This window comes from Hypomesus transpacificus, unplaced genomic scaffold, assembly GCF_021917145.1.
Source record: "Hypomesus transpacificus isolate Combined female unplaced genomic scaffold, fHypTra1 scaffold_30, whole genome shotgun sequence".
Lineage (NCBI taxonomy): Eukaryota > Metazoa > Chordata > Actinopteri > Osmeriformes > Osmeridae > Hypomesus > Hypomesus transpacificus.
Genome location: NW_025813826.1, coordinates 2,879,240 through 2,904,091, shown reverse-complemented (window position 1 = coordinate 2,904,091; position 24,852 = coordinate 2,879,240). Strand labels below are relative to the sequence as shown.

Genomic DNA, 24,852 nt, shown 5'->3' with positions numbered 1-24,852 from the left:
TTTGCATTCCGTTGCACCGTTTAGGCTAAAATTCAGTTTTCGTGGCATAAAGTGCCTTGTGTCAACGAAGGGAACTCAGCAACAGCAACTAGGCTAGCTTGCTTGAAGCACAATTCAGCTTCTCCATGCAGGGATCTAGATTGAGACCAAAAAGTCACGTTTGGGGGCATATTTTCAGTTAGCAGATAGTACTGTTTGAATCCCAATTCCATCTGAAAAATACAGACAACGTTTTTAGAATAGCTTGTCTCAAAGGGGTTTAGATTGTTGTTTCATATTAAATGGACCCATCTGCAACCGACGCAAGCAAGCACACCCTACAATTTCCCCAGAAATTGTACCCTCTCTAGTTTTTGTTACATTTTGTTTAGACGAGGGGGGGGGGGGCTCCCTCCACATACACCAGCTGATGCCACTGTAGAGCAGAGTAATGACACCACGAATACGGACGTTTATCATCATTATTATTAAGAGGCCCCTGATTGGTCGAGGCTCCGGGCTTAAGCCCAGGTAAAGCACGTGCATTAAGGTGCCACTGCCACCCCCTCCTCCTCCCAAGTCACATATCATCTGAAAAAAGAAAAAAAGTACTCAAAATGTTTGACTGTGCCGGAATTAGTCTATGCATATCGTAAAAATAAGAAAACAAAGTATATCAGTATGCGATTCCTTAACTCTCATGTTGACATCAACAGGCCTCCATCTACAATGCAACAGCTAACATGCTAACAGCATTATAGAATTCCTGAAATCCAGTCACAGCTTTTGATTTTGAAGTGCCACCCCATGATTTTCAGTTTCCCCCCCTCTGAAAAATGTCTGGGGGTGCCACTGGTGAGAGCTGCAAGTGGTAGAGATACTTCCTCCTCTACCGTCTGCACTCTGATTGCTGGAACTCAGGAAGATAGGTTGTGTCCTTGATCAAGGGACTTTAATTAAACTGCTCCAGTAGTGCTGCTCAGTGTGTTCTTCTTGGTGTCCCACCCTCATTTGGTATGCAAGTAAAGGTATCTGTAGAATACATTTTCTGAAATGTTTTAACACATCTATCAGAAACATTGCACAAGGCGGCAGTAGATTGAACTCAGTCAGTCATCAACACACAACAATCGGGTGGTTTATCGGATTGATCTACAGATCATGCACGCACAGTATCCTACAATTAAACAATTCTCAGACGTCTTTGTCATCTAAAATACCAACATAAAGAAATTGGCTAGGTCGGTTCAGAACCGCAGTATAAACACGTACGGTACCCGAGATATAAGGATAACGACGCTATATGATCACATTGCTCCTTGGAATTAATTTCGATGGTCCTCCGTCCACCTGTGATGTCATTGCAGCAGTGGGCGTGAAGGGGCATGACCATGAGGCGTAACTTTGTCGGAAGCGGCATTGAAATTGGAGGGTTAGTGAAAGTTAAACCGAGGAGCCTCTTTAACAGGCGCTCTACTATCTGTGGGGACTTTCGTGGAAAAGCGAATTTACAAGCGTCATCTATTGTCACATCGTGCATTTTCAAACTAGGATCCACAGAATTTCAGGACGATTTTGAAGAGGGAAAAACTTATCAAGGCAAGTTAAAACAACAAGGGAATCACTGCGATAACAATATATATATAGAATTGTGTTCTAAGAAAGTGATCGTATCAGCTAACTTCAGGTCAGTAAAACATTTTTTTCAATAAGTTTTAAGGTTTTATGAGCATCATGGAGATTATGGCTTTTATTAAGAAAACCACACCAGTCACATCCTTTCGGGATATTCCTGATGGTACGGTTTAAGGGAGTGTTTTCGTGTTACTTTTAAAAACCTACTTATTGACTGTAAGATAAAACGAAATACTGTCTTTGTCTCACCATATTGCTGGTCCGCTACAAAGGTACAGCCTATTACATGGCCTAAGTTAACGTGGTGTATTACATTTTTGTGTAATTTTTTATTAATCAATAAGATGAAGATACAAGCAGATTCAAAGGGTAGTTAGTTAGAAATCTGACCAGACATTTTGACCTTTGAACCTGATCCACTGATCCTGCATTATTTTTCACCATGGTCCCTTCAAGATGGAAGGGTCATTTAAAATTATGGTTAAGACCCGCTTGGCAACCATTCTTGAACCCTAAAATCTAAGCAAATGTTTTACAAATCACCATTATCAAAAGGCCTGATTGACATCATTCTCAAACCTGTATGAGCACTTTTGTGGTTGTGGTAAATTCCCTTTATAGCAGGATAGGTCTATATCTGTTTGGTTGCATAAATGGTTAAAATGGGGAAAATATATCTCAACTGTGAGTTCCTCTGACCAAATTGGTTTTCGCTTAGACCCAAAGGTGTTAGAGTTTCCTGGATACATCCCTTTGTTGATAGACTGTTGCTAGGAGGCACTTCCCAGGTCATGGGGATGATCTTTGACTTGTCTCCGTACCTCAAGGAAAACGAAAAACATCTGTGACACTGAACAACAGCTTACTGTGGGGATCACATGCCCAGCTGCCCTCTCAATCTAGTCTGGGTGCAAGCATGTCTAAAATGCCAGCCAGCAGACAATATTTGGCTAGATTAATTGACACGTTCTTGACCTTGGTACAATGCATGATTTTCACATCTTCTGCAGTTTATAGATTTAATCAGTGGTGAGGTTTGACTGGGCCCTCTAGCTGTGTTTGAAAATCCTAAGCCTCTGGACTGAGTCCCAGCTCTTGCTCTCGGTTTTGTAATGTGTGTTTTGTAACTTGTGCAACGACCGCTGCCACGTTCTCAATGAGGAGCGAGGAGATGCAGGGGAGACGGAGAGTCATCCTCTCCACCGACTCAATGTTCTCATGTGGCTGATATGAAAGCCAGAACAGGCTACTAATACACGCTCCAGTGAATCTAGAGAAGTACTGCTATACCGTAGAAGGACACATACCATCTGATTGAAGCTGCTCAGTGCACGTCAGGCTATGTTCATATTGTAAAAAGAAATAATATAATCACCACTTTTTCTTGTGGGTAGTGAGGATCAGAGATATGTTCAAATTGCAGCGTGAACATTCTAAAGGTTCTAAGGGACATGTTGGAGCAGAGGTGACTGAGATAGACATTATTTTGCTAAATAAATGTGTCATTAAACTGTACCCATAAACAACTAAAGTGTGCTTATGACCCCTTGAAATCAGGGTTTTGTGTAACTTTAGAAGTTTGTTATTCCAGTAAACAAATAGTCTGTAAAGACAATTTGTTCAGAAACGCTGTCTAATGGTTTTGGACTTCATAAACCTAACAAAAAAAAATAAAATTCCCATAAAAACCCTGAAGAAGTAACCCTGCAAGTAGCAGAGGAATTTTAATAAGTAGACTTCTCTCTTCCTGATGTGTGCTCTCCAGGAGATACAACCCACTGCCAGCTGTCCTCTAAGCTGCCCCATCATGCAAACCTCCTGGTCGCTATCCTGCTGCCTAGCCACTCTACTTGGCCTGCTAGCTCCCTGCCTCGGCCAGTATGAGCACCTTGGCTACCCGCTCGGCTACCCAGACCCGGAGCAGGAGCTGTACTCTGCCCCAGAGCTGCCACCTGACACGCCCAGGATCCAGCTCCGTCTGTCAGGGGACAAACGCAAGCACAACGAGGGACGCGTGGAGGTGTTTTACAATGGCGAGTGGGGCACGGTCTGTGATGACGACTTCTCCATCCACGCTGCCCAGGTGGTGTGTCGAGAGATGGGTTACCTGGAAGCCATTTCCTGGTCCCCATCCTCCAAATATGGAAAAGGAGAGGGTAAGATGGATTGTCTATTAAATCACAATTCATAATATATGTGCCATATAGTAATTTGGCTGACTTGTTCCCTCAGCCTAATTCAAAATCTTTAAAATGTTTGGAGTTTATTATCATTTATGATCTGGACATTGTTACGATTTATATTCCGCAGGTGCAATTTTGCAATGACTGACAAGGTGTTTAAGATGAATTATCTAAGCTCCGACTCATTCCCCTCAACAAGTTGTTCAGAAGAAGTAGTTGTAGAGTATTCAGATGCAGGAGAGATGTCGTGGTCAGGGTCAGTTGTGGGTGGAGTGGTTATGGTTCGTTGGGGATGGGTTTGTTGTGGTCAGGGTCAGTAAGGGTGGGGTTTAAGTGGGGAGTGTTAATTGGGGTTATAGTAGTTAAGGTGGGTTATGGATGGGGTTATAGTGGTTAGGATTAGTTGTGTGTGGGGTTGTAGTTAAGGTTTATTGTGCCACCTGCTAATCCTCTGAGTCCTCAGTCTTCCAGGACTTGTGATTGTCTGCATGTCTCAGGTGGGGACTTCTCCCACCTGAGAGTTCAGATGTTCAGATGTTTCCACGTTGTGCTGAGAACTTCTCTTTGTTCCAGGGCGCATTTGGTTTGACAATGTCCACTGCTCTGGGAAAGAGAAGACCCTGGCACTCTGTTCATCCAATGGGATAGGAGTATCCGACTGCAAGCACACAGAGGATGTGGGCGTGGTCTGCAGTGACAAAAGGATTCCGGGATTTAAGTTCATCAACACCTTGACTAACAATGTGGAGGTAAACTTGATTCCCCTCTTTTAACGGTACACCCTTGCTTTTGAGTTGGGATTTCTGTTAGTTGTGATTGTCAACTGATATTTTGACTTTAAAGAAAGTTGAAGCATTTATTGTAAACACCTCACTAGATAAGCCCAGCAGTCTCTATTATGCGTTATGCAGGCATATTGACATTCCATTAACAATCATTCTCGTAGTCTCATAATCAGTGTTGGGGGTAACGCAATATGTAGCTAGTATAACACGTTACATAATATTATTACTTAACTGAGTAACAACGTAATAAAACTCGTTACTTTTTGACATTGAGTAATATTATTACAGTTACTTATTTAAGTAACTTGCGTTACTTGTCCAAGTTACTGCATGAATTCAACAAAGGACTTAAATAGACTTATAAATACAGATTGCCCAAACGACCCTTCCAGTAGCCTAATGTTTGCCTTTGAGTCACGCTGCAGGCAAACACAACAGCAATCATGGCCGCAGAACGTGTTACGTTTTCGGCATGGAAATATTCAAACTTCACTTCAAACTTCTCGAAAGTGTCCACAGAGAAACGAAGCTGGAAGTTAGCGAAAAATCCACTTTAAACCATAAGACAGATGGCGAGCCGTTTCAACAACTCGCTACTAAAAGTAATAGTAAAAGCAGAGTGCAAATTATACAATGACAATCGGGGGGTCAACTTCTTCTCCAGGGCGTTAAGTAATATTTACGATTACAGGTAAGAACGATATATAAATTTATCGACCCCCAGACCTGTTGTTTTGACCTCTTTTAGGGGGGTCCAAGTCTTAATTAGGGGTTTCAAACCCCCCCCGTAATTCCCACACTGAGTAAAAGTAATGTAATAAGTAATAATATTACTTTGTACAGAAAGCAATAATGTAACTTAATCACACTACTCTTAGTGAACAATAAGTAATAACTAATATGTAATTTTTTTGAGTAACTTCCCCCAACACTGCTCATAATTATACTACCGTTTCTTATCTTCATTAGAGATTATAATGAAAACATGTATTTGTATTAGAAGCAGCTGTTTAAAGACTGCCAGTGTACCCCTCCAGGCACTGTGTTCTGAACAACTTGTGTGTCCAACCACACAAAATGTCCAAATAGCCTGCAGTTGAAGTCTGCCAGTGAGAGTGAGGCTAACTGGGAGCTGTGAGGCTTCACACTCATATCTCAGTTCCCGTTGCTGGGTTCTTCAAGGCTTCAGTGAGCACCACATAGTGGGCCATCCAATCAGCCTGGGGGCAGCAGCCACCACAGGCAGCATGTTATCTTACTGCTCTCTGCAGACCTCATGTCCACATTCCAGTGCTATGAGGGAGCTGTTGAACAGGGCTTTCTAGGAGAGGTTTTGCTCAGATGAAATAGTACGTTTTCCAAAGGCCTCTCAAAACATGTCACGGCAAAGTTAAAAGCTGATAAGAGGTTGACGGCTTTTGACTCCTTGGATCAGGGTGACTTTGGTTAATATATCCTAGCCTAGCTGAACGTGTACTAAAACTTCACCCATTGTTCTCAGAATATACCTTAGAAAGTACTCAGTGTGTGGATCTAGTATCCAAATGGCAGCTAATTATGTGCAATGGGCAATGGAAATGATGCCTCCATCCCACTTCCTCTCGTGAGGTTAGAAAAAGACAAAAGGTGGAGATTCCAGTCCTCCAGAGAGCCGGAGAGGTCTAGACGTCTGGAGGCAGCTTCTCTCGTGTCTCCAGCTGGGACACTTACTGAGAAAAACTCAACTTTTCCATCTTCTAACAGGGGACATGTGGGCTCCACTGAAGTACTGTAAAACACAGCCAGACACGTGTGCACACACACACACGTGCACACACGCAGCCCTTTACTGCAGACCCCGCTTTATCATCTGGAAGTGGTACAGGGGTTAGTCACCGTGGCAGATCTTGGCGGTTGTGGGGGGTGGGGAGGGGGGGGGGGGGGTGGGTATGACGACAGACTGGTGTGGTTTCTGTGGAGGACAACAAGGACAGCACCTGGGTACTCAATGAGGGGTAGGGGATTAGGTCATTCAACATCGGCTCCATTTTTAGAGCCCCTCTTGCCCTTTCACAGTTTGGTACGTACACGTGGCGATGACTTTAGAACTATACCTGGCCAGTCAACCCAAATGTTATAGTTGTGAGTTAAGAGAGAGGTGCGACTCGAAGCTTGCACTCACGTGTCATCGACCTTTGGTTTCGGAGGCTATTTTGAACACATTCCTCTGGGATGGGAATGTCTTTGTCCTCTTGGCAACTAAAATGGAGATATTGTATTTTTAAGACATGTTTTGTACACACCTCCCAGATTTCTAATCTAAATTGGATTAGCGCTATGAGAGTGATATGAGGGTTAAATATAACTGGTAACATGAGGGTTAAATACAGGTTGAATATAACTGGAACATAATCCTTCTTTGTGTTTGAACTGAACAAGTTGTTTCTTTGTGGTCAGTGGAGTTTATGGGTTTGTATGGTTTCCAGCTCACTCAGCTGGACAGTCAACAGGAGAGAAAGACAACAAGCTGTCTCCAGTCATATCTTATATAAGGCATGTCTGAGCCTTGGGCAATATGTTTTCTTACTATGCTGTCATTGGCTGAGAGTGAGCGTGTCCTCCTATAACCTTTTAGCTTGTTGGTAAAGGCAGGCTAACTAGAGAGAGCCCAAAAGTGAATTTCTATATTTTTTGTAGAGGTCTGACTAGTGGTCAAGCACATTCATTACATTCCACTTTAAACCAAACTCAACATGGAAAATTCCTCAGTGTTTATGAAATGTTTTCTGGCAACACGTACAGGTCAGCCTTCTCACGTGTGCATCAATGCAGGATCTGTATTCACGTTCATGTGCACTGATGCTTTGAAGTTTTGTGAATAACTTTCTCAGATGTATGCCTGTCAACATTTCATCAAAAGAAACACTCTTTGGGCTGAAGTTGAATTTGGGTTGTGGAAAATCCATACTGGAATTAACATTTGAATCCATATTAGCCATGAAGCAGGATTTATATTAGTATTTTGAATGGATAAACAAGATAGAACACTGCTTTATTAGGAAACAGGGCACATAGTACAACTTAAAAGCCTCAGAGGAAACTTTGTTCTTCTCTGACATTTCTCAGATATATCTCCATTATCTCTCTCACAAATGTCATGCCTTGACAGGTAAAAGGTGAGCTATTGTAGGTCTTTCTCTCTATCTGTCCCACTCCCTTATCTCTCTGTACACTCTCTTCAACTTTCTCTCATGTTTACCACCCTGGTAGGTCCCTATACCTCCTCCCTGGTAGGTCCCTACACATCCATAACATCATAACATTGCGTCTTGACCCTCGACCCTTTTGCTCATACACTCATAATAGTTTGTTCAAAATGTCGATATTGTGGAAAAGATTATTGGCGCCACATTCTTTACCGCAGAGCTGACCAGAGACGTGCATACTGTTGGATGGCAACCATAGCTCTGCTGTTGTTACTTTGTAATGAACGATAGTTCTGTCAGTGTGATACATATTTCACTGAGCAGATCATCGGAATAGGACATGGTCAGAGCCATAGGACATACTAAATATGTTTCTGGCATCCTAAATAGTATGTAGTTTGGGTATTGCGATGTAGGGGCAGTTTCATCTTAACGTAGTTCACAAATGTGAAGGTGCCGGTATTTTGGGTCGCATATGGTTGGAGAATAAAAGAAAGTGGTAAATCTAACAACATAAAATTATATATATTTTTGCGTCCCAGCGCAAATGGTCAAAACACCAAAAATGACCATACTAGAGCATACATTTTAGCCATCAAATAAATGAAGCAAACGTGGTTACTGGTGTTGAATTTGTACATACATTTTTCACCCACCCTGGGTCAGACTCTCTATTTCATTAACTTCTCACACAACTGATAGATTGTGAGGCGAAGAGGCGAAGCAGCAGTTCACTCCCCAGGGCACAGTCTTCCCAACTGAATTCACACAGACTTGCTCCTACATGGCTTGCTATTGAGATAGAAGAGCTGTACAAGAAACAATTGTATAATTTTGCTTTGAGCTACCTCAAGTGTAGCAACTTGTGTAGTTGACATCTGTTTAGAATTTGTCGAATAAGGTTGTCTTTATTTCTTTTCAAGGAGCTACGGCAAGTAACACAGTGACACTGAACTCTTGTCAAGCTCTGCCTCACTATAAACACAATTTCAGGAAAGAGATAATCATCAATTTGTGTTGTGGGCTTGCAGGATAAACAGCAGCCAAACGAGGCTGGTCAGGACCAGAACACATGTTCTTGAAGCACAAGGCGTGGTAACCAGGGAACAAAGATGTCAACAATTTTCCCCCCAAAATGTACAGCACAAAGTAACTACTCACAAACCAATGTATTAGAAAACGTATTTGCAGTGTGTCACTCTTTTCCCAGGTGTCAGGATCATTTCTGGCCAGAATGCTGTTCCATTTTTATATTGGAACCATGTTGCAGGCTTTGTTTTGCAGGCTAAGACACATGATAGGTTTGTGGTCTGGATGAGATTTGAGTTCACCCGTTGGCCTGAGATTATGAAATCGGCCGCAGTCTCAGAGGTGAACACACACACATACACACAACCTCTAGTTTGTTATGAGACCGTTTTTTACACAGCATAAAACAGCAGTTGTGAAACCTTGTGGCATAAAACAAAGAAATAATTAGATGGATCTTCTTTAATGATTCTGTTGAGGTCTGTATGAATTAGTTAGCTTTAAATCATAATGACAAGACACTAGAAAATGACAGGCTAAGGCTATAGCAGGGATATCTTGTTCAAATATACATTTTACCCTGTACTGTTGAGAAGGATACTCAGTCTCGTTTGAGTCCAAGTTAACACATTGAAAACAAAATCCTCATCTGCTTCTAATAAGCCCAGTGAACATTGCTGTGTACCAAGAGTTTACAAGAGTCAGAATACATTGAATACACCATTGTTCACTATAACTACATTCATGGTTCTAGTATCAGGGAGAAGATATAGGTGAAGCTCTTCTAGACGAGATCAACAAATGAGTTAAAAGAAAACTACGTTGGGAGTCCATCCTCTTTGGTTGGGTATTTCGAATGGAAGTTGGAAGTACCAAAAGCACTGCACCACACTCCAATTCAAGACTGAGAGTTTCAAGGCTGCTTTCACTACGACGCAAATGATCTCATCGTCTGCAGTTTGGAGTAAAGCGCACCATATTATGACGGTAGCTACACAGCTGATTAACCATGACTGCAGGGCTGTTCCACGGTGTCCTCCATAGGAAGCAATGGGTTTACCACGGTACCAATGAATCCTGTCGGGGAGGCCTCAGTGTCTCAGTCGAGACAGTGGGGGCTTGATTTCTCCCTCACTCAACCTTTCCAGAGCGAAGCATCATCATCCCACTAATGACTTTTCCGTCTGCTTCTACCTTCCTCCCGGGCAGCCAAGACCCCCCTCTCCGCTCCGCCCCCTCCCAAGTCTAACTACCCCGCCTCCACCCCCTGCGCAGTCCCTCCCACTGCCCCCTCCCCAGGCCTTCCCTCCTCCTCCGCCACCTACTTAGGCCGTTTCCCCCGTCCCCCCGCCACCGCCCCCACCCTCCCCAGGGTGCACACCAAACAAGCCACATGGGTTAGACAAATCTCTCCGTGTTTCTGGTTTTCTGCTCCAACCGTCATATTCCAACAAACCTCAAAAGGCCTGTGTATTCCTGAGATGAAAACACCAAACAGGAAAGAAACGCTGGAGGAGTTACAAACCTGTAGCTGAGAGGGAGGGCAGGAGTGCGACAAGCAGTGGAACAACTTCTAGCTATCATGATGCACATACAAACAAATGATGGGAAAAATCCTCAATATTTTGGTGTCTGGCTTCTGCAAGTGGAGGGGAAAGACTCATTGAACTCTACTCATAAACACTCTGGAAGGTTTTTGGCAGTAGTATTGTTTGTCTTGTACTCAGTCTGCCTGTAAGGAAAAGATAGTCATACACAAACATGTATTATCACTGTAATTGAAACGTTAAGGCATTTAGTGGGTTTGTTATGGGAGATTCTTGAGTTTACATTTACATTTACATTTATGCATTTAGCAGACGTTTTTATCCAAAGCGACTTCCAAGAGAGAGCTTTACAAAAGAGCATAGGTCACTGATCTTAACAACGAGGTAGTCCCAAACATTGCAAGCAGTCTAAACATGAAGCATACATTGTGAAAAACTAAACAAGTGCCAAAGGGAAGACCCATAAGAGCATGCAGTTATACAAGTTACAAATTAAAACAACGTGAACCCCAAAAAGTGCAAGACTGTACCTGTAGAAGAACAATCAACAGTAAAATATTTCACAGCGAGTACAAGCGAGTTGATCTTTATATCCAGTGGTGAGTATTGGTTAACTGTCATCTGAAATGTTTAATTGAGGTTTAAGTTAATGTTGTCAGCTGTGGCCAGTTATTAAGTTGTGCGAACAAGTATTCAGTAAAGTGTTATAACTTCAAGCAAGTATTTAGAAAGATCTGCTGTGGATTATTGTTTTTCAACAATGTCATCAAACATGACACACCTTACAGTTTTTGAGACTTCTTTGATTCTAAGTGTATGTCTGCTATCAGTCAGCACATTCACATTCATTTTCATGCCCTGTAATTCTAACACACACATCCTTTTTTATCTTAAATATTCAGAATCCCTTCTCAGATCAACTGGTTTCAGTGGTTGTCCATGGGGAATCATAGTCAAGGACACTCTTTTTGGTTGCTGTGCTGTGATCTGTCCGTTCCTTTTGCCATTTTAGGAGAATATATTTTTTTTATTGGCTGGGGTGTTGTGCTTTTACTTCCGACATAGACTAAAGTCAATTACTACACTTCTTACCCAGTCCATCTGCTGAGCATAGCTCACCCACCCCTCCACCTCCAGTCCAACAGCCAGTCAGTCCCTCTCCAGTCATGCCTGGGTCTGTCACGAAGCACAGGAATGTAGGGTTGTTCTACCGAGAGAGAAGCTGTTTATTGAAATCCCCGGAAGAATCACAGCAGAAGTTTTCTAACTCTTCATGGACACTGACCAACAAAAGAGGGTGTGATTCAATATAGTATTGATCTCATCTTGATTGGTCAGGTTTGGAGAAGAGATAAGATCAGGAAATATACCCTAAGATATCTGCACAGATTCCCCCCCCCCCCCCTCCACAAAGGAAGTACAGCACCTATGGACCTTTCTTAAGTGTTACCTTTGCAGTTTTTCCTTCCTACCAGAACTTTTCCATGGGACACCCACTGTAGTAAAACATGTTGTCTTTGTTGCCATGGTCACCCTTTTATGCTTGCTGTTCAACAACCAGGCAGTTGTGGCACAGATGGCTGTGCTGTTGGGATGAAAAAGGTGATGGGTTGTAAAAGTTTTTGAGTAGTTTTAGAAGTTTTACCAGCAAATGCACACAAAGTATCTCCTTCAGGGTTGGAGTGAAAGGGGGTTTGGGAGAGTAGTGTGTGTTGTGTGTGTGTATGTGTGTGTGTGCGCGTGTGTGTGGGGGAATGTGTGAATGTGGGTAGGTATTTTTTGCTGACATTAAGAATCTGTAACCAGAATTTACAACTGTCCACCATGACATTTCATATAGTGCCCGGTTCGCATGTTCATTGAGCCACAGACTCACACACAGACAGAGATTGCTGTCTTTAGACAGTGCCCGTTGGTGCTAAACGTGTGCATATTTATTTTGCGATAACCATGGCTCCATGGCTTAGTGCAGCTCAACACGGCGCCGAATGTGTTCATGTATTTATATTTACAGTATTAGTCGCAAAACCCGATTTGAAGCGGGATTTGACCCTGTCATCTCTTGGCCCACAGTCAAACAGTCTAACAGGAATGCGTGTGTTCCTGGACAGAGTATGAACATCCAGGTGGAGGACGTGCGTATCCGTGCCATTCTGTCATCCTACCGGAAGCGCGTGCCCGTGACGGAGGGCTACGTGGAGGTGAAGGACGGGGGGAAATGGAAGCAGATCTGCGATGCCGACTGGACCCAGCTCAACAGCAGAGTCATCTGTGGCATGTTTGGTTTCCCTGGGGAGAGGAAGTACAACGCCAGAGTCTACAAGTGAGTATGGGAGGGAAGGAAATGGTCCTAATATTCTATTTGTTTGTTTATTTATTTATTTTATTTAAAGAAACAGGGACAACGTACAAGAAACGTTCACCTCAAGAGGAGAGATGCATAGTACCAGGTTTTAGCTCAAGAGCTCATTTTCACCCGTAGTCCCTGGGCAGGCTGATCTTAACTAAAATACATAATACATCATACATACATGAATAGTGAAATTTACATTGAACAAATAAATAATATAAAGAAGGTCATATTCACACCTTTCATATACTCAAACTATTAAACTGCAAACACGTAAGGGAGGTTGTTTTTCCTCTTCTCACTCATGTACATTTACGTTGAAATGCTTTTCTCCGATAGTTCTCAATTTCAGTATTATGCTTGCTTGAAATTGAAACTTTGCGTTGACTGGAGGTTCCTCAGTTCCAAAGAATCTTGGAAAGAACCTCCAATGTGTTTGTCATAGTAACTCTGGTAAAGATTATATGTGTGTATGTAAATCACATTGAGTCTCGTTTGGCTCAGTCACGCCATCAAGCCATGGACTAAGCCTGAGGAAAAGAGAACAATTCATCACGCATAGTTAGTGAGTCCTCCCTGGGTGAGATAGACAAGCCCAAACCATATTTCAGCCCAGATTTATTCTGTGGAGAATTAGATACATGAAGCCTCATTGACTCTTGAACATACTAAAGGTTGTCAACTCCCAAATTTGTATGAAATTGAAACCAAGTGGCTGGTTACATACCCACAATGAGTACAGTCCAGAGGTTATTTTCAGTTCACCAGGGCTTTGATCATTTGGATTTTATCTTTTATCTGAGGATAACATAGATCTTTACCTTTTTTTTGGTTGGAATTTGCAGCAGTGTATGGAACACTAAAACTCTTTTGCACTGCCAGCCTTATGTTAGTACACTATCTTAAGATTCAAGCAGCCCCCTTCTTCAAGCCGCTTCCTTTGTATATAATATCCAAGATCGATTCACATTCCTCACAGTAGTCGTAATGGCATACCGGCTGCGGAGGGGATCTCAATCTTATTTACATGTGGAAACCTGTGCTGAATTAGCCAGCCGGCGGTTAATTAATCACTGCAAACCCCTTTGCAGTTCCTCCAGAGTTGAAATGAACCTTGAGTTGACTGTCGGTTTCCTCTGCTCGGGTAACCACAGAAGAGTCAGTCTCCTAAGTTTCCAGCTACGTGTCTGCCTGCACTCACTTGAAACCCCGTAAAGTGTGCAGGCTCTGTTTTATAAGGCTGGTTTTGGACTTTGGCACGGCTCCTCTGTTCTGAGGCTTCTGGCTTCCTCTCTGCTCTGAGGCTTCTGTGTGCCCTGCAATTTAAACTCAGGTCAGACTCTGAAGTCTGTATACAGGCATGTCAGTCAGGTGACTAGGTAGTCAGATGGCTGAGCGGTTAGGGAATCAGGCTGTTAATCAGAAGGTTGGCGGTTCAATTCCCAGCCGTGCCAAATAACGTTGTGTCCTTGGGCAAGGCACGTCACCCTACTTGCTCTGGATAAGAGCGTCTGCTAAATTACTAAATGTAAATGTCTCTATGTCACTTCTGTGGGCCATGTGTTTGATTTAAAAGGGGATGTTCCATGCTTGGTGTAACTTACGTAAGACCAGCACGTTTGCAAATGTGAAGATTCTACTTTTCCTCTCTCTCTGTCAAACCTCCACTCGTCCTACTGCAATAGCTTCCACTGGATAACATCCAGCTAGCAACATTCTTAAACCTGGTCCCAAATGAAAAGCAAAGGGTTGCCCGTTTCTGTTTAAATTGCTTTCATACACACATCAGATATGAGCTATTGTAACGCCAGAGCCTTCTGCAGCTGGTAATTGGCTGCTGCGCTCGGCATCCCCAGAATATTACAGTAGGACAATCGGCTGCACCTGTGTCTCGTTCAGGGTTTTAGTATTTAAGTCTCTGTTTGTGTATTGTCCGGTGCAAAGTCTTTATCTTGTTTGTAGTTCAGGCCGAGCCTTGTTAAAATCAGTGTACTGTTCCTGACCTTGGCTACTTTTCATATTCTCCATTTTGGATCACTTGTATTGCCCTGTCTACCCGTGTACCGATCATTGCCTGTCCAACCATTCTAATTAAATCTGCGCTCTGCGCTTGGACCCAACCCTGTCTGGTATTCCTTACAGCTACAAAGACAGAACATGCTGTTCTTCGCATGAGGATCATCAGAGAACGCAGTGTTGTTATTAAAGTGGAGAGGAAGAGATTAACACCCCTGCAGGGACTGAAAGACGGCAATTATCTCATGTGGACCTGAAGAAAGCGAGCACACATTTGTAACATGCTACCTCACCGACCTTACCTGACATTACCTCATGCCAGCTTGCTTTGTATTCTGAAATTCTCATCTCAAGTCTCATTATATATTTGGGATATACTGTACATTGAAAGTAGTTGACTCATTGTTGACACTGGCTACCAGTTTGTTGTTCAAATAAATAGTGCAGTATCTGTTTGAATGAAAAAAGAAAGCGGTCAGTAGAGCTACAGGCTTCTAAATGTAAAAATGTTGACTGATTGTTGGCATCAGTATCCTCAAGTGGCCAGCAATGTTGTTTTCGAGAAACAGACTGAATTGGTTAGATGGACGTTAAATGAGGCTTGGCTACAGTTAATGCAATTTTACAGCATTAAAACTGCTGTAACTTTTGCCATATCACAGTGTACCTTATATTTGTGCCTTTGAATATGTTCAGAATCCCCTGTATTGTATACTGTACTATGCAACCAACAGCTGTAGCTAGCAGCATTATCCGCCTCTGATTTCGTTTGTGTTGTTCACAGGATGTTCGCTCGCAGGAGGAAGCCCAACTACTGGGACTTCTCGGTGAACTGCACGGGGAACGAGGCCCACCTGTCCAGCTGCAAGCTGGGCCACGCCCAGCTGAAGAAGCCCAACGGCACGTGTGGAGGGAGCATGCCTGTGGTGGTGAGCTGTGTCCCAGGCCGAGCCTTCGCCCCAACCCCCATGACAGGCTTCAGGAAGGCTTTCAGACAGGAGGTAGGAACCATGGACACGCAGAACCGTCTTCCTAAGCCTGTCTTAAGAAGGAGTCCCAGGGCGGGCTGCACGGGGTCCCGAAGAGTTAGAAGAGTTTAGAGGACATCTGGGGAACACATTGAAGACTCCAAAGCTTTGATATAACATTGAGATCCACGAGAGATGTTTTAGGAATAAATGTAATTGAAGTACCACTAGCGTTCAGTCCCCAGCACGTTTGTCAGCCCAGATGTAGATAGATGCAGTGCGTGTTTGTTGTTGTATGATTCATCGCTGGAGGAGTGGGAGGGAGAGTTGATGGCAGCCCAGTGGAAACAGCTTGTGGGAACGATTGCGGACGGTCATGTCGATGATCTCATCCTGTAGAAACTCCAGAGTGCTGCGGCCTGATCCTCGTCACGTTCCACAGGGCAGCGTCGGGATTTGGGTTTAGTCACCCAGGGTGGCGTCCACATCACAAATTCTCTCCAAACATGCCTCATGCCTTCACGAGTAGAAAACTATTTATGACAGTTTTATGAGAACATACTTCCCAAAGGGGAAAATCGGACTTCTTCCTATGATTATGAAGTCTAAAACATTGAATTGGTGAATGGAAACAACTTTCACTGTGGTGCCAGCATAGTGTGGGAACCCTCATACTCTGTTGTGTTGTCCATAAAGCACCACTTGTACTGCAAGCAATCCAATCTGCATAATCTGCCTGTAGTTAGTCATGGAAGTGATTTTGCTAATGTGCTCACTTGTAAAATGAAACCCTTCCTATTTACCCAAACCTTTATGGTGAGTAGCAGTTAACTGCCAAGTGAGTATGGAGCCACCTAGTCTGGAACCTCACTCACCGTCTTCTGCTAGGTCTGTGGGCAGGAAAGGGAAAGCTGGTATGGAATATTAAACCAGCAGATCCTTGTCTCGCTGGAATCAAACATACAGCTGTTCCAGCTCATGTATAGCTCTGTGGTAGAGCATCTAACTACGCAGAGTTTGCGAGTTTAATTCCCCCCTCTGTACGTGGCCTTGGATAAAAAGGAGGCGGCTAAATACTGGATACATAGGATTTGGTCTAATGGACCACGAAGGCATCCTCCTTGTATTCGTATTCTATATCCATCTGCATCTGTCTTCTTCGTTCCTGCAGCAACCGTTGGTGCGTCTCCGTGGCGGGGCCATTGTGGGTGAGGGCCGGGTGGAGGTGCTGAAGAACGGCGAGTGGGGCACGATCTGCGACGACAGCTGGAGCCTCCTCTCTGCCACGGTGGTGTGTAGGGAGCTGGGCTTTGGGACTGCCAAGGAGGCCCTGTCTGGTGGCCGGCTGGGGCAAGGTAGGACACCTGTCCCCCGACACAGCGATATGACAGTTTGCAAGGTTGTCTTTTCAACTCACGGGCTGAAGGCGGCAGACTGCGGTTTGAGACCTACGTGTAAAGTAGTGTTCTGAATTCCTCGGCAGTGCGAGGCAAGCAATGTCATGACCTAGAGAGTCCCAAAGGCCTTAGGCACTTCGGTGACTGCTTCATTACAAGCTCTGTAGGGAAGGAAAAATGGTTCTGTCTTGTAAGTGAAGAGCAATCAAAGGACGTACATCATCCAGAGTAGCAACTCAAGCATTTCCCTTATTGAAGGGATATTAAATATGATGATGAATATGATGTTTGTATGTTTGTGAAAATATTTTTTTTTAAAGATTTTTAAAACAAATTAGAGGAGAAAGAAACATGGCACGACAAAAGCACATTGTTTGGATGTGCAGTACATCTGCTCACCAAATGTTGCTGGAGGTAAATCCCTCAGAGGTCTCCTAGGAGGTAATACTATCTCCCTTGTCTTCTCAGCCCGATGCTCTGTCCTGGATAGCATGAACTCAACAAACTGCTGGCCATAGATATTAGGACATTCCGATAGACCATGTCAACTTAGCCTTGGCTCTCCCCTTTCATAGCATTTGAGTCACCAAGACTCAAACAATGTCCTGAGTCAATTCATAGCTCAAATGCTCCTCTGCTCTGAACTGGAAGAAAAACATGAACAATAATGCCCCAAAATGAAGGGAAAACTAATGGATAACTAATGTTCTGCGAAGCTTGTTTTAGCCTGTGAGGATGTTTTTTATTGAGCAGTTCTCCCAGTGACAGCCTCCATTCCTACAAGATTTACAGCCTTGCGGAGAACTTTACCTGCAGGTTATTAAGGGGTTGTCAGGGAGGCTTTTAAAGCAAGTTAACAGTGATGGATCCCCTTGCGGAAATAACTGGAGGGTTCGACAGAACTCCCTTCTACTGAGACATTCTGAAGGAAGAGGTGCCTTGTAAAATGGGGCTCCCTATAACGTACACTTATAACAGTTTGAACTGTAACAACTTACTATGGCTCTATGCTGGAGAGAAAAATAAACACTTTCCACACTCATGGCACTTTGAACATTGGAGAGGCATGAAGCAGGAAGTCTGGACCATCGTTTTGGGGAAGAAAAAAACATTTGGACCTGATTTACTATCAATGGGAGATCTGTCCCTGTAACTTTGTGTTCCGGGAAAAGGAGTGCTCGTCTCATCGAGAGATGAGAAGTACAACCATAAAGCATTAGGACTTCATCCAGGGCTGAAACGGAACAGACACATCTTGGCATGCATTGTTATCCATCTTGAATATTTACAGCTGTGGCTGATTCAGCCCTCAATAAAAAATTCATAAATGTTACGGATTCAAAATATTCTGTGACTTTACTACTATAACGTCTCAGTATTCATGTATCTTGTCTGTGTGTGGGTATGTGTGACCGTGTGTGTGTATGTGTGTGGGTGACTGTGTGTGTATTTGTGTGCATGTGTGTTTGTGTGTGTGTGTGTGTTGCTGTCTGTCTGTGTGTCTGTTTGTGTGTTCTTCAGGGATGGGCCCGGTTCATATGAACGAGGTGGTGTGCTCGGGCTTTGAGAAGTCCATCACTGAGTGTTTCTTCAACAAGGAGTCTCTGGGCTGCAGTCATGAAGAGGACGCAGCAGTCAGGTGTAACGTCCCCGCAATGGGCTTCCAGGAGAGGGTGAGGACCTTCACACTTTCTCCCCCTGGCCCACTCTTTCTCCTCCTCTTTTACCTTCTGCTCCTACTCCAACTTCAGCTCCTTCTCCACTTTCCCTACCTTCTCGACCATCCCCTTCTCTCTGCCTGCGCCTCTTTTTCCTCTTCCGCTTTCTCGTCCCATACAACACTTTTTCTCCTCCTCCACCTTTCTCCACATTCTCCTCCGACTCCATCTCCGTCACCACTTTCACCTAGACCTCCTTCACCTACCTCTTCCTCTTCTTCACCATCTCCTCCTTCTCCACCTTGTCATTCGCCTCCTTCTCCTTTTCCACCTTTTCCACCCGCCTTTTCCGCCTTGCACTCCTTCTCCTTTCTCCACCTCCTCCTTCTCCACCTCTACCTCCTCCAACTTCTCCTTCTTCACGTTCTCCTTCTCATGCTCTGCCTTCATCTCCTGCACCACACTCTCCCTCGCCTCCTTTTCCTCCACCTTCTACCTTCTAAACCTTCACCTCCTTCTCCACCTTCTCAAGCATACTGTCACTCTCTCTGCCCTTCACAAGCCTCAATGTAGAAATCATGTGAAATCATACTTTCTCTTAAACCTTCATCTTTGAATCAGCCAGTATTCCAGCTGCAGTCTCCAATTCATACTCGAACAGTGTTTCCAGAAGACCAGTCTGAACACGTCTGTCCCTGTTCCCTGCAGCTGCGTCTGGGCGGTGGGAGGAGCCCGTTCGAGGGGCGCGTGGAGGTGCTGGTGGAGAGGAACGGCTCCCTGGTTTGGGGCACGGTCTGCAGCGAGGGCTGGGGCACCATGGAGGCCATGGTGGTGTGTCGCCAGCTGGGCCTGGGCTTCGCCAGTAACGCCTTCCAGGTGAGGGGGCTCGGACCGTGGGGATGGGAGGGAGGGCTTCAGACGTTGCTCACTGTACATCGGCTTGCCCATTCCCTAACACCCTTCAGTGGAAGATGGCATCCCGCTGCCCTCTTCTGTTCCTCTTCCAGTTTCTTCCTCCTCTCTCCCCTCTACCCCTCTTCTTTCAGAATCCAACATTAAAAGGAGTGTGAACTCTGGACAAAAAAAAGAGAAGACCATCCTCGGTTCACGTTTTACCCGTGTATACAATACATATTTTACGTCCACGGGTCTTTCATGTTTTTGATCTAAGCAGGGCTATCTTCAAATTCACACAACGAGGATCAAAGGGACAACTTCTGTCTTCATGGCTTCTTCCTCGCCTCTCTCTTCTTCCTCGTTTCTCTTCCCTCCCTTCGAGGATCAAGTGCAATTTCAACACATCATTCATCTCTGCCCAGCTGTAGAAGGGTGAATCTTCTGAATACTGAAGTATACTTCATATGTAGCCTATTGGGTGTACCTTCATTTAAGCTTGTTGCAACCTCCTACCTGAGTTTGGTAGCATTACGGGAAGTCTCAGCTGTGAAAACATGGAGGTAAGATTGGGGCGCGGTTGTGGCGTGGACGAGAGCAATATGTACCGCTGTGACATTGCTTACGTTTCTATGAGCGAATACAAAGTACAGAGTGGGGAATAGAGTGAAACTGGAAGTGGTGATTGGGTATTGGAACAAACACTTCAGGGTTTCAGTCTCAGTGAGAGAGCTACAGATGCTAGGAAGTGCTACTTGGGCCACGATTGACTGTGTTAGCTGTCTGCATTGATTCAGTGCCACTCTGACAGAGCTTTGGTTCAAAGCAACTCTGTCTGTGCTTTGGTGTTAATTGAAGGTGCCTCAGAGATGATGTGTTTTTCTGATGTTTATTTTGACTTTCTGCCAACGTCTCACTCTCCTACAGGAGATCTATGAACTTTGGGGAGTGATGTCAGATGGGATGGAAGCTTCTGGTGTGGGTTGAAGTAATTGGCCTATTTCAGGAAAAGAAGCTTCCGTTCTTGCACACAACTTTGCGTAACCTTTTTGGTTCAAACCCATTCAGAGTAGAAACTTCTCAGGTTTCTTTTTCTCCAACCTTGTCTTTTACATCCCTCTTGTATTTTTACAGAACTAAACCAGCAGTTTCCCTAATATTACCTACTTGAGGTATGAAATACTGTATGTGTCTGTATGTGTGGTTGCCAGGGGTGTTGCCCCCGCCCCCCGGTAGTTACAGGCCCTTTCTAAACAGCAACACCTGGGAGGCATTAAGCAGAACAGACGCTCCTCAAGAAACGGAGTAAGCATTTGTAGTTTTAAGGGGAGTTTAAAGGGCTGTTTGATAACAGGAATAGTCATGTGGGGGGGGGGGGGGGGGGGGGGGGGTCACATTGACGACTTTGGAAAATGTCTGTTAACTGTGGAATGGAATGACGTACTTGCAGAAGGGAGTTAAAGAGTGGAAATTGTAATGTAGGGATTTAGTGTTATTGTAGGCTGTCTAGTTCACCATCTCCCCGTGACAGCGAACTGCTGTCTGTCCTGGATAGCAAAATATTAGAAGACTCAAAACCTAATATTTAGTATAAAGTATTTTTGTGATTATTTTCGTATTTCCGGTATACATGTTCTTGTGACTTGAGTGGAAACAGAAAGTAAACACTACAGATGTGGTGTGCTTGATGGATGGTTTGAGACGCAAAGGTTATGTAATAGATATTACATAAAAAAAAACTAAAAAAAGGTTTTGGTAGGTTTGGTAAGTTATAGTGTTAATGAGCAGGGTGCGCTCTCTTGTGTTCAGTGCAGTGAACTGTCTGGCTTCTCCTCTGCGACAGTCTGGCACATCAACACTGTTCTTTCACTCATCTTCTTACAGTAAAACTGACGCTGTCCTAGAAAGAAACACGGGAGGTATAACTGTGTGTGTGTGTGTTTGTTTTGTGTCTCTCCAGGAGACTTGGTACTGGTCAGGGGAGGTGAGCGCTGATGCTGTGGTGATGACGGGGGTGCGCTGCTCTGGTACAGAGATGTCCCTGTCCCACTGTCTGCACCACGGAGCACACCTGACCTGCCCCAAAGGAGGGGGCCGCAACGCTGCCGGGGTCTCCTGCTCTGAGAGTAAGACCCACCCTCCCCTCTCCCCCTCCCCCTCTCACCCTCCTCTCTCCCCTCCCCTCTCCCCCTCCCCTCTCCCCCTCCTCTCTCCCCCTCCCTCTTCCCCTCCTCTCTCCCTTCCCCTCTCACCCTCCCCTCTCACCCTCCCCTCTTCCATCTCACCCTCCCTCTCACCCTCCCCTCTTCCATCTCACCCTTCCATCTGACCCTCCCCACTCACTCTCCCCCCACCCCTCTCCCCTTCCCCTCCTCTCACCCCTCCCCTCTCCCCTTCCCCTCCTCACCCTCCCTCTCACCCTCCCCTCTTCCATCTCACCCTTCCATCTGACCCTCCCCATTCACTCTTCCCCTCGCTCTCCCCTTCCCCTCTCCTCCTTCCTCACCTCTCTCCTTTCATCTCTTGGCGACACAGCATCCATAACAGCCTTTCTCCCTCCTGCCCCCTCCTGCCCCCCCCCTCCCATCCCCCAGCTGCCCCAGACTTGGTGCTGAACCCCCAGGTGGTGGAACAGACTACCTACATGGAGGACCGGCCCATGTTCATGCTGCAGTGTGCCTACGAGGAGAACTGCCTGGCCACCACCTCCACCGAGGTGCCGGCCAACTCCTACCGCCGACTCCTCCGCTTCTCCTCGCAGATCCACAACAACGGCCAGTCCGACTTCAGACCCAAGGCTGGGCGCCACTCTTGGGTGTGGCACGATTGCCACAGGTGAGCGCTGATTCCTGGGGTTTTAACTGGTTGTAGAGGTGCTTGGAAGGCGAGACACAACAGTTAGCTTGTTTCCATGAACCTCTTCTCTGAGCGTTTCGACTTGTGACGCTGGATATCAATGTTCAACATGGGCGTATCTAGCCCTATTTTGGGGGGGGTTGGAGCCCTATCTAGGGGCTTAGCCTCCCCAAAAGTGGGAACCTAGATTCGCCCCTGATTTTCAATATTATTCCGTAGTTACATAACTACTGTAACTCAGAGTTCTAATAGTTTCACTCATAGTTCTACCCTGAAGGGAAAGGGCTTTTGTCTTGGAGTCAGCAGAAAGAACGAACTTTCTGAACTTTCAAGAAGAATCCCTCTTCACTGCAATTTTCCATTCCATACGTTCTCTGCCTTGTAATTGACCATGGAGACTGGAGCGAAGACAAGGCCTAGATTTTTGTGGTTGCACCATTGGACGAATGGTGCTGTGCTGGCAGCTTTGCACACTCAGCCGCTTAACACACATCAAACTGTGAGCAGTTCTCGTCAGGGCCGAACCCTGGCAGCATTTAGCCCAGCCCTCAATCATACAGACCCATCTCCAGGAGACCTGCGGGTTTGCACTGCACCTTGAAGGGCTGAACATATACTATTTTGGGAGATGTGCTGTAATGTCTATTTTCTCTCTCTCTCTCTCTCTCTCTCTCTCTCTCTCTCTCTCTCTCTCTCTCTCTCTCTCTCTCTCTCTCTCTCTCTGTCTCTCTGTCTCTCTCTCTCTCTCTCTCTCTCTCTCTCTCTCTCTCTCTCTCTCTCTCTCTCTCTCTCTCTCTCTCTTTCTCTCTCTCTGTCTCTCTCTCTCTCTCTCTCTGTCTCTCTCTTTCTCTGTCCCTCTCTCTCTCTCTCTCTCTCTCTCTGTCTCAATGTCTCTCTCTCTCTCTTCTCTGTCACTCGTCGCTCTTCAGACATTACCACAGCATGGAGGTGTTTACTCACTATGATCTGCTCAGTCTCAACGGCACAAAAGTGGCAGAGGGGCACAAAGCCAGTTTTTGTCTGGAGGACTCGGAGTGCGACGAGGGTAAGAATAACTTGTATTTACAAAGCTATAATAGGTAACATAACATGCATTTAAATATCAGATACACCGCCCCCGCTTTTTTTCTGAAGTTCCGTGCTTTCCTCCAGCTCGAGTTGGATTTACTTTTTTCACAAAATAAGTCATGGAGAAAGTGCTGCCTTGCCGAAGGCCATTGGCAGGAACATGATTGCTGAATTGATTTGACATTCAACTGGCACTAGTTGCCTGTCTTGCTAAACTATTACATGTTATGTAAGCTCATTAGCTTACACAACATGTTTATAGGGGAAGAAAAACCTTATTTTTTACTGACAAATCTTACTTATTGTACCTCTCAGTGTGTATTATAACTTGAACTAAATACAGCGCTTTATTTTCTCTTCAAACGTAACTGAATATGTATGATGGAGTATCAAGCATCAGTTGATCAAACGGCTTTACTATGGGTTATAACCAGGTATCGAGAAGCGATACGAGTGTGCCAACTTCGGAGAGCAAGGGATCACGGTGGGATGCTGGGATACTTACAGACATGACATCGACTGCCAGTGGGTCGACATCACAGACATCAAGCCTGGGGACTACATCTTCCAGGTCACCTCCCTGGTTTCCCTAACATCCGTCTTTTTCTACATTTGTAGTTCTTCAGTTTTTGTCCTGCTGTGTTCTGTGAAGTTCTGATGTGTTTATCTTAGTGTTTGAGAGTTTGGTTAGGACCCAAAATATTTTTGCTGTCCCTAACAGGTGGTTATCAACCCCAACTATGAGGTGGCGGAGTCGGACTACACCAACAACGTCATGAAATGCAGATGTCGATACGACGGTCATCGTGTATGGATGTACAGTTGCCATAACGGTAGGTCACGATGCCAGAGGCTGGTGTGTGGTGTGTGCCATCCATGGCTACATGGGGCCTGTGTTTTGTGGCTTATTCCTCTCCTCCTTTCCAGGTGGATCATTAAGCACAGAGACAGAGGACACGTTCCCCGGCCTCCTAAACAACCAGGTGGTCCACAGGTAAATGACCTTGAAGACCACCGAGATCAGATGAACCACCAGCCATCAGCAGCACCCCCGAAGAGATCAAAGATAAACGCACCCCCCAACCACTAAGACACCCCTCAGTGTCTGCCCCTGCAAGCAAGCCTGGGTGAACCCTTTTATCTTCCACCAAGACTGCAGCGGCACCTATTGAACACGTCTAGAATAGAGAAGCAGTCTCACCTCTCCCAGCCATCGCCTCTGTCACTCAAGTCTCACACGTGCGGTCGACTCCAGTACTAAAACAGCTTCACAGCTTCAGATCTCAAGGTGAGATCAAGAGA

At 45.0% G+C, this 24,852-nt stretch overlaps 1 protein-coding gene across 1 annotated transcript; it reads left to right on the top strand.

The window, feature by feature from the left end:
• Positions 1–1,378: 1,378 nt before the first annotated feature.
• On the top strand, positions 1,379–24,639 carry loxl2b (lysyl oxidase-like 2b). The gene is made up of 14 exons (XM_047015454.1): positions 1,379–1,578; positions 3,380–3,770; positions 4,371–4,546; positions 12,455–12,666; positions 15,494–15,710; positions 16,849–17,032; positions 18,596–18,747; positions 19,441–19,608; positions 21,587–21,752; positions 22,221–22,461; positions 23,412–23,527; positions 23,985–24,121; positions 24,272–24,383; positions 24,478–24,639. Exons 2-14 carry the CDS (start codon positions 3,422–3,424, stop codon positions 24,546–24,548), a joined length of 2,301 nt encoding a protein of 766 aa, XP_046871410.1. The 5' UTR covers positions 1,379–1,578; positions 3,380–3,421; the 3' UTR covers positions 24,549–24,639.
• Positions 24,640–24,852: the final 213 nt, after the last annotated feature.